We start from the raw sequence: 11,461 nt of genomic DNA, 5'->3' as shown, positions 1-11,461 counted from the left end.
TGTTAAACGAGTATTTAGGCGTCTACGCAGAAATGTGTGCGCATATATATAAACATCTCGTTAAACGGAACTCTTCCAGACCTTGTTTATTAACAAATAAATTTTTTTCTGTCGTAAATAATCTAAAAGTAAGTAACCATACTCATAATTTTTGGCACCAAACACAGGGACGACTGTAATAATTATATTGCAATGAAAAATGTAATAGGCGCAAGTGAAAGCCAAAGATATGTAGGCGAGAAAAATATTAAGACAAAGTCGCTGAATTGAAAAACGAAACCAAGTTAGCTTCCTGATTTAATTTCGCCCCGATATTTTTCTCGCCTACACTTCTTTGGCGGGACAGAGATATTTATAAAAAATAAAATCTCGAATTAAAAATTTATTTAATTTCTTGGTAACAAGAAAATTAATTACTTATGAACAAAAAAATCAGCTTCAACAAAGAAAATTAATTCTGACTTAAAATTAATGCACTGATGTCCGCGTATGGCTCTTACTTATACCTGTACTCTTTCAGTAATTAATGTATCCCGCGCTTATACTAAGAAATAAATAATTACTGAAGCTATATATTATTGAAAGAAAATATAAAAATAAAATATTGGATATATACGTATATATGTATATCCAATATTTTATTCTGTAATCTAAAATTCATCTACTATATTGTTTTATTCTCTATTATTATCTTTTTAAGAGCAATTTAGAATCATCATTCTGTAAAATAATTTCAACACAACAGCTTGATCTTAAATGTGTCTGCAGAAGAATTTCGTTCGGTTAAGTGAAATTAAAATTGATTGTGTCAGCCGAAGTGAAAAGAAATTTCATGCCTCGATTTTTCGCGTGATTATTACATCGAACTTTATGTGCATTCAAGCTTAAATAGGGCAATTTACATTACTTGTACACAGCGTCAAAGACTCGTCAACCCCAGACTGTCTTAATTAAAAGACGTAATTGAAGAGAATTCGTTATGTAAACTGTTGCCTCGATATAAACGTTTCGAAATCTCAGTGAGTTTGAAAAAGTAATGGCATTTTCGAAATATTAGAATAATTATTATCAAAACAATTATAATTTCGATAAATCTGATTTTTTTTATATTAATATATTACAGGATTATTAATTTTTTTACGGATTATTAATCTTTTACAGATTTTATAAATTGTTATTTTCTATTTACAGAAATTCTCTTTTTTATTTGATACATAATTTATTTTTTTTAATAAAATTGTCAAATAATTTTTACATTATTAATCGATCAGAAATAAAAAAAGAGAGAATTTTGGGGCGAATTAAATTGCAAATGTGGATAACGAAATCTTTCTCTTTTTTAATTTCAAATAAATTTTAGTTTAACAGATTGAGAATTAATTATCAGGATATTTAATGCTGAAAATAGAAAATTTGTGATAATTGATATTTTCTTTCTTCATATTTTTGCTAAAGAAAAATTAATTTCTAATTAATCAAAGCAAATCTATGGCTGAAAGATAATCCGTTAGATCTGAAGTACTCTGTATAGAATCATATGAATCGATGATACATTATTGAAACGTGACAGAGAATCGCACGATTATTTTCTCCCTTGCCGAGTAAAGGAGAATTCATCGACTTACGTCAGTATGAGACGATTTTCCCACTCACGAGGAATCCTGCGCAGACAAACATCGTCTTTAACAATCTTCGCGAGACTCATCGTCTGGGCGATATTCGCCCCGACGAACAAATACTGATTTCATTATATGCGACATTTCTTCACGTACATTCTTATTAACATGCGACGTCGTAAAAATCAGGCGCAAAGGACTCGAAAAGGTCTGTCGACAAATAAAACGCTATACTTCCCTTCTGATATCGCAAATCTGAAATCTTCTCTGGCGATAACAATAGAAGTAACACATACATGTAAAGAATTATTCCTTTTAATCTTTGTAATTAACTTTCTATAACTCTTTTCCTTTTTTCTTTAAGACTGAAACATTCATCATGTATGTAGAATTATTTTTTTAATTTTAATTTTTTAGAGCTATAAGAGTCGTATAATATATTCAGTTAGAATTAGAATCCTTCTAACAGTCTACGTAATAAATAAATTATTAAAAACAATTAATATGCGAATGTATTATTGTATCTATGTGAGAAAACTTTTTTAAATATGATATTTAAAATTTTAAACGTATATTATTTTCTTATTGCTAATATTGTTTATCATACAATCATAGAATTACGACCAACTTAAAGGGAATAATTGCATCAAGAGCTGTAGGTAAATTTGCGGAAGCGGTAAGGATAAGCACCAAACCAATCACTGCGTGTGATACCACCAGATCGACTGCACACACAGTAATTGATTGCCAGAGTAAGTTTGATCATTGGGTAAATTCACCAGAAAATAGAGTCATCAAGCACAATTGCACTTGTGATCAATTCCCTCGGTAATATATCAATCTTATTGCAAGATTATGCGTTCTGAATATTTCTATGTCAATATATACGTTTGTATATTAATTACGAAAACACTGCATATTATATAAAGCGATAATGCATATTTAAAATAAATGTATATAATAACAATAATTTGCATAATAAAAATAAAATTTTATTGTATATCTTAATAAATTAATTAATAAATAAGTAATTTTTTTTAACACAGAAATAATTTTTTAAAATAATAATATAATGATTCTACCTCGTTACAAAGACTTGTATATAAAGCTGTTATCATTTTTATAAATCCTTGAACATGTCACATAACTGCTCGGTTAATCATTCTGTTTAATCATTTTACTTATGTATATTTATTGAATCAATTTATTATTAATAATTTTATTACGTTAAATACTCTCTTTTAAATATCCACCTACTTTAATCGACGTTAAAGTTTCCACGCAAAATGTAATCTCAAAGAAAGTTTCTTCCTAGAAAGTTATTTATTAAATTCAATTAGAATTGAAATTTTTTCCAGAATGCATTCCAGCAATCCATTTAAATGCTATGTAGTGCTTATAATAAGTATTATTGCAAATACGCAAGAAAATGTAAGAAAATAGTTTTTAAGCTCTTTTTCTTCTTCTTTCTTCTAAAATAGAATTATAATTGTGTACAAAGGTATGTTAAAATAAAATAGAAATTAAAATAAAAAGCTTCGCGTCGCTAAATAAGAGGAAGACTCGCAAGGTCGCCTCGATACCATACATCTGCCTCAGACCATCAACGAGTTCTATTTTGTGTACAATACTAATGCGCATTGAAGCGCAACCAATTTTACGCTTTTTTAAGATTTTCACTTTTCCCAACAATCACCGCGATAAAATAAAATAATGACAGTATGACATTCGAAACTTACTCAACTATGTACTCTCGCAGTTTAAATAGATAACTTAAATAGGCATTTATAATAATAATTTAAATAGATATTTATTGAAAATACATCCACTTATTATACGTTTCACATATTATACAATGTACATATATATATTTAATATATTAAGTATCTTTATGCTACCTAATTGTTTATCGGTAAAATTTTTATCGATAAAAAATATTATAAAATATATATATATATGTGTATATGTATTAAATGAAATAAGACTTATTGATTATAATAATTCTAAAATCCCTGCAGACAAATTCGTATGTTACTTGCTTGACGACAAGAATAAAATACCTAATTATTATATATCATAATTTTTGATAAGTTTGTTGCATCTGATATACACCACTCAATATTATTCCAAACGTATCTTGATGTGACCACCAAATTCTTATTAAAGTAGATATAAGCGAATTGCGTTTGACAATTATGTAAGGATGAATTTCATCTCGTCTCGCGTCAATTATGTTTCGATTTCGAAAATTTGTGCCCTGATGCGTGACCGCCTTTATTACCATGTTTCTCATCATGTTCATGATGACTCTTGTGCCCTTCAGCCGATTTGTGACCTTTCTTCTCGTTGTGATGGTGGCCTCCTTCGTGTTTCTTCTCCTTATCGTGTTGTCCCTGAAATAAAGGATAAAATCACAATTTTAACAAATTTTTGTAATAAAGAAAAAATCATTTAAATTATTTGATAATTACCTCGTGGTGTCCCGCATGCAGATAGCCCTTCTTTTCATGGCCACCCTTCTTGCCCTCGTGTTCTTCATGCCAACCACCATGATTTTCGTTTCCTCCGTCTTCGTGATATTCGTCGTAAAAATCATGTTTCTTCTCATACTCATCCTTGAAAAGCGATAATATATTAATTCAGAAAAATAAGACAAAAGTATCACTTATAAATTTTTATCACTGAAATAAATATAATTAGATGTTATGTCTTTCACGTACAAAAAACATCATATTCAATAAAATTTATAATAAAATTGAAAACAAATTTAATTTAATTATAATAAAATGTTATTAAAATGTGATAAAAAATTTACCAACCACTATCTTGATGAGATCAACGCAATTATTAATATGTGTGTAACAATTGCGAGTGTCTTTTATATCGATAAAATAAATAATAATGTATTTTTAATTATTTTTTCTTTTTAATAATAATTTTATTGAATGACAAAAAATACATCATGTGATTCGTACTTTCTTGAAAACACTGTGTTCTCCTTTTGTACTGTATCCCTTCTGGTGTTTTCCCTCTTCGCCGAATTTCGCGCCTTTTTCACCCTCTTCGCCTTCATGTTCCTCACCATAATGACCAGCCTCTTCGTGTTTCTTTTCCTCTTCACCATTCTCCTCATCGTACACGTGCTTCTGCTTCTTCTCGTCAAGATGGCCCTTATCGCTCTTCTCAAACTCGTGGAAGACCTTGTAACCCTTTTTTCCCCCGATCAAGATATATCTCATTGACAAGTTTTATAACAAAATATTTTCTACATAAATAAAGCATTATAGATTGCCACTAAGAATCGACCCAATAATAGAGCATTAAAGATAACGAGAGACATTCATACTGCTGCTAAACTATATTGCGAAGTCTCCATTTCATGATAAAAAATTAGAACGTCAATTTTCGATTAAAAAAAATAAAATCCATCGCTTCGTTTTCAGGACTGATAATGAGAGAGATTCGCAGAAACATAAAGCGAATATCGAGGACATTCGATGCCGACACACAAAGAAGTAAGATTCTTTAATATATAATATCACGTGCGGGATATACATATATATATCGGGAGGCCTGTCTCGTTTGGGAACAACGTTCGTACAAAAACGACCATGTAATAAATATTCCCGAGATAGCGCGGAAAAAAGGGATCTCTTATATTATAAGGACGATAAAAAAAGGGAAAAAATCGTCGACAAGACGTCTCGATGGCTGAGAAAACGTCATACCTTGTCGCCTTTGTGACCGTGCGTGTTATGATGATCCTCTTCGTGTTCCGAGCCGCCACCCTCTTCGCGATGTTTGCTACCGCCTGTGTTCGAATAATATGTAAATAAACCAGCCTCATCAAGAAAGAGATCATTTGTCATTTACTTTGAGAAACACGATATGCTTCCCATTACATGCGACTCTTTTTTTGCGGCAATGCTTCAAAAACAGCTGTTTACGTTTGAAAATATTACTTTTTCAATTTAGGGATAACATCGAAACAATATCAGAGATAAAATTAGTTGCTTGTTTGATGGAAAAATGGAAACGTGCGTGGGAAGCTTATTATATCAATTCTGCTTTACATTAAGTGATTAACGCGAGAGAATTATCTGCAATATATTGTATAAATCAACTCTCTCGATATTATTTTAGACATTTATTATATAAATTCGACAAATTATGCGAAATATAATAGAATTATTTAAATTTTAGAGCAGAAGAAAGAAAATAAAAATAAATTTAAACGATATGAAAACAATTAGAGATTAAATGCAGCACACATATCGTTTAACAGTTCGAATATGCTTCTAATACTCTGACACATATAAATTAGCACGATCGACAGCAAATCTGCATAATCCAACGAAAGCTCTGTTCTTGCAGCTGTATTTCCGCTCGTCAATGTCAAAAACGATTATCTCATCCTCATTTCCGTCATATGAATCGAAAGAGAGTACGACACGTATGCAAATATATTGATTTAAATGTTATTTATATCTAACTTGATAGTTTATAAATAAATATTTTTTATTTCATTATACACATCTCTTTAACGCGCATATAAATGTGAATCAATTTTAATTCTGAATCTGTCATACTTATAAAAATCAATTGAATCAAAATTGTCAAAAATTCACAAAGGTAATATGAGGTAATCAATTATAAGAATATATCTTTAAAATTAATATTTGACATTTATTTTACAATTATTTTATATTAAATAATGTAATTTTCACTTTAATTGATTTTTTATATTTTTAATAATTTTTTTATATTCTAATAAAGATTACAACATACCTCCGTGATTCGTAGCCTCTGCATCTAAATCCTCGGAGTACCGAAAATTGGTCGGTGCTTTGCGTTCCTTCTTAATCGCCGGCGAACCATCAAGAAGGGTTGCGAGAGCCAACAGCAACCACAGTATCCGCAAAACGCCAACACGGGACGTCATTTCATTAACTTGCGCGAACGTGGAAACACAGGAAATGCGTCCGGAAACCAAAGGACAAGACGAGACACTGAAATGCGCTTACAGCTATGGCTTCGATTTATTGCGCGGATATTTCCTCTCATCGCTCCTTTTTCCTCGTCGTCATCAACCAATTGATCGTGTTTTTCTTGCCCGTTGAAAGGACTTTCCTCTTCCGCAGGATGACAGAGCGGAAGGAAAGACGCGTCTTCTTACTTTGTCGTCGTCACTTTCACCTGGCGCGTTCGTTTTTTGTGATGCTATTTATATAGTGACGTTATTTACGAATAAAAAGTAAAACTAGCAAGCGAAAGCTCTTCAATTATTAACTTTTCATCGAATTTTATTATGTCTCGATATAATTTTAATTCATTGAAATTATATTATGTCTTGACATAATAAAAATTATTGAATTATTATTATGTTTTGACATAATTTTAATTCATCGAATTGTTATTAAGTCTTGACATAATTGTAATTCATCGAATTTTTATTATGTCTCGACATAATTTTAATTCATCGAATTTTTATTATGTCTTGACATAATTTTAATTCATCGAATATTTATTATGTCTCGACATAATTTTAATTCATTGTTATTTATTATGTCTCGAGATAATAATAATTCATCGAATTTTATTATGTCTCGATATAATTTTAATTTATTGAATTTATATTATATGTCTTGATATAATAAAAATTCTTGAATTATTATTATGTCTCGACATAATTTTAATTCATCAAATTTTTATTATGTCTCAACATAATTTTAATTCATCGTTATTTATTATGTCTCGAGATAATAGTAATTTATCGAATTTTATTATGTCTCGATATAATTTTAATTTATTGAATTTATATTATGTCTCGACATAATTTTAATTCATCCAATTCTTATTATGTCTCGACATAATAAAAATTCTTGAATTATTATTATGTCTTGACGTAATTTTAATTCATCGAATTTCTATTATGCACTGACATAATTTTAATTTATGAAATGTTTATTATGTCTTGACATTAAATTTGACATGATGACTGAATTCCAGAGTTGTACTTTTCATCTCTTTCTACAAATTTCATTAAATTAGTATCAAGCATTTTATAAACTTCTTTTGGAATATAACTGTATTAATATTATCTCTTCAATATTAATATTATTGCTAATCGTACATATCGATTTTGTGTTTGTATGATTCATTATTTCTATATTATTATTTAAATTTTCAATTATCTCTTTCAAAATCTTGTTGTCAGTATTACAGTTATCGATTTCCTTTGTTATTATATTTAACATAGATAATACATCTGTAATATTAATAAATATTGATTTCAAATTCGGTATTATATCTTATAATGGAAATATGTACATAATCTAAAAATCTAAATTAACTGAATTTCTATATATACATAATTTTAATTTACCGAATTTCTATTTCCTTTTCTAAGAAACTTAGAAACTGTAATCGAAACCACTCAATCGCAAAATTAATAAACACTTATTCATCAGATTTTAACTATTAAATACATAAAATCCTTTAATATACATTATATACTGTCACTACACTATAACCCCTCGATACATACAACTGTCAAAATATGCAATGACAGCCGTTCACGAAGTAAACGCTATGACGGAACCAATCGGCATCGCGGATTAAAGGCAACGATACTTCGAGATATTTGAGAATAAATAACATACCTTTTTTAGCAAGGGATTCTTTAACTTGTAAATTATAATTAGCATAATCTTTATTTAATTTTATTAACTCGTTTCTAAATATAAAAAGCTTTCCTTTTGATGCAGTTTTGATTTGTAATTTATGACAGCATATGTTTGGATTGTATGTATATATATATATATATATATATATATTTAATTAAAAATAAATGAGATAAAAATATGAGAAAAACTGTTTTGTGCAATATTTCATATTTATTTTTGTTTGATATACAAAAAAATTTTAAATAACTTCTGCATTGTTTGAGGATTATTTTATATATATGTATCTCTCTCTCTCTTTATATATATATTTTTTTCATTTCGTTTAATTTAATCGATTATAATTTCTCGCGCAAAGCAAAGCTATATTATTCTTTGACAATATAATCTTAAAATTTGCAATCTATGTATAAAAATTATTATTGCAATGCATGCATAAAAATATATTAATTAATTATGTAATTTATGAAAGTTCAATATTTAAAACTTCTACAGAAAATACGAACGAAGAAATTTTCAACAAGAATTTTTTGTGATTATATGTCTACGCTTTCACTAGACTCACGCGAGACTGTATAGACTTATCGAAATTTTTTTTTTTAAGATTTTATTATCAAGGAATAAACTTTGTTTTGTATGTGTAATTATATTCGGTTAGATTGAACGAAATGACATATATGTATGTATATGCTACATAAATTTAGTATTTATAACTATAAGCAGATTTGTACAGCAGGAAGTTATATATGAAAATAATTGTGTCGACTCATAAATCAAACTCAGATTTGTTATCAAGTATAATTATATGATAGCAAATTATTTATTGTTAGTATATTAAACTCATAGTATAGAATATTAATACAAGAAATGCAATTCAAGAATTTTAATTTAAAAAATGATGCGGTTATAAATAAAGCTCTAGTTATATTAAACAGTTGTTGAAGTTATGGCTATATATTTTTTTATTCTCCTTATTAAAATTAATTGTTACGTAAATAAATTAATTTTCAATTTTTAATAATAACTTTTTATTATTATTAATAAATATAATGTAAAGAAATTTGCATTAAATTAATAACATTTATAATTTTAACTTTGAAATTTATTAATTAGGAAAGTTTTTTTCAATAAATAAACAAATTTTTAATTGAATTTATCAATGCTCGTGCATGCATATACACATAATCTTGTTTTGGCGCGCACAATAATTCCTAAATAAGCGAAAAGCGTGAGAATATCAATAAACTAGAACATTCATAGGGGACTAATACTTACATATGAGATTAGCCTTAAGCGATTATATTTTGTAATCTACTTATGATATATTTTATATACAATAATAAAAGCAGTTTTAATGCTTCTTTTAAGTAGCATTCACTAATTCTCTCTCTTTTCCTTTTTGGATTCTCGAAGAGAATAAGGGTGTATAAATCAAACATATTCAAACTGTAAGTATAATGAAATAATATAATAAATATTATATTACATAATACATATTATATTATGTAACAATTATAATATAAATAATATAAATTTATACAATAAATATAATAAAAATATATTAAATATAAAATTACAAGATACCAAGATTAGTCTTGGTTAAAATAATCGAAACGATAAAAGTGATCAAAATAATCAAAATGATTAAATCCATCGAAACACTCAAAATGTGTGAATTATTTCTATCTGTTCAATAAAATAGCTGTCATTCCGTTTACTTTTTCTCTTCTTTTTTTTATGCGCAAATACAGTAGTTAATTTCTAAAACAGCTTGCGTGTATACGATATAAACAAAACGATAGAAAAATGTAACAACAATGGGATAAAAAATAAGAAACGAAAGGAGCTGATCAAAGAATGTAGGTATTTCATGATCGATGGATATCATATTCCTTTATATTGAGTCACTGAACAAACATCAAGTATGTACAATCATGTCCGCGAAGAAAGAGCAAACAATCGCTCTTTTTTTCTATTCTCTCTTCCTAAATTGTTTATCTCGTCATAATGCAACTCTCGAATTTTTATTTATCGCTGTTTCTTCACTTTCGTCATCGTTGTCACTGTCATTACGTCATGGAAAAGCCGATGAGCTACACGAAAGAAGTTTCATTAAGCGGATTCCGCGTAATGAATCTCTTTGTCGTGTAATTAGGATTATTAATCCGCATGATATCGCGCAGGATTGTTAAGCGTTCTACCTTTAATGAATCGTTGTTGAGCGACCGTTTCTCAACATTGCAGTTTACTTTACAACTCGAATGTTTCCCCAACATTACTACGTCGAATATGTCTCGTCAATAGCAGATCAAATATTTGTGGAACGCATTCGTGGTATTCTCCGCTGTTTCTCGCCATCTGTTTAATTTCAATGTCGATGAGAACCACAATTTAACAGTTTAGAATAATCAGATTTTAACGGCTTTTGATTTCTATTTTAATGCAGCTTATATAGAAACAGCTTAGAGAAATTTTAGAATCATTCAGACTAAAATGCAGAAATAAAATCAAACGTCATTTTCATTACATATCCTTCGACATTTTCATTTTTACAAAAATATCGATATTTTTCGAGTAATTAATACTTAAAACCGAGAGAAAGTAGATCATAAAATATTTTTCGAAATTTCAAAAATTTATGGAAAATTCAAATAAAATATTAATTTCAAATTTAAAAAGTCAGAAGAATATATGTATCGATATTAAAAATTAAAAATTAAAAATATACAATAAAACATTAACCTTTTCCCCAACATTATCATTTTGAAAAAGAATAAGATAAATTAATCAAAGAAGTTATAATAAATAAAGTTATATTTATAAGATATATTAATTTTATATATTTTTATATATTTAATTTAAGATATATTAATTTTTGCAAAATATTGTGTAACACGCAGATATGTTAAAAATTCTTATCCAGCTTATTAGTTGCGATCGCTGCAGCTGGCAGTGCTGTTCACTTTGCGTCGTTTTCAGTAACCCAGACACTTTTATTCCGAATGCAATCCGTTAGAAAACCTAACGAGATATCTATAAGCAAATTAGTCAAGTACATAGGTAACTGTTCCATCCGCAATGTAAATAAACAGGGTCTAGGTTAATACGCGTAATTTAATTTTCATCATCCCCTATATAACAGTTGTCACACGAAAACAGAAC

At 28.1% G+C, this 11,461-nt stretch overlaps 1 protein-coding gene across 1 annotated transcript; it reads right to left on the bottom strand.

Moving 5' to 3' along the window:
* Nucleotides 1–3,772: 3,772 nt before the first annotated feature.
* Nucleotides 3,773–6,755, bottom strand: LOC114928026 (uncharacterized). Its single transcript, XM_029299124.1, has 5 exons — nucleotides 6,405–6,755; nucleotides 5,345–5,427; nucleotides 4,592–4,825; nucleotides 4,088–4,231; nucleotides 3,773–4,009 (listed from the first exon to the last, which is right to left on the bottom strand). Exons 1-5 carry the CDS (start codon nucleotides 6,556–6,558, stop codon nucleotides 3,842–3,844), a joined length of 783 nt encoding a protein of 260 aa, XP_029154957.1. The 5' UTR covers nucleotides 6,559–6,755; the 3' UTR covers nucleotides 3,773–3,841.
* Nucleotides 6,756–11,461: the final 4,706 nt, after the last annotated feature.

This window comes from Nylanderia fulva, unplaced genomic scaffold (assembly GCF_048542155.1).
Source record: "Nylanderia fulva isolate GAGA-0341 unplaced genomic scaffold, ASM4854215v1 Scaffold12, whole genome shotgun sequence".
In the NCBI taxonomy this organism is placed as follows: Eukaryota; Metazoa; Arthropoda; class Insecta; order Hymenoptera; family Formicidae; genus Nylanderia; species Nylanderia fulva.
This window is presented reverse-complemented; position numbering and strand designations above follow the sequence as displayed.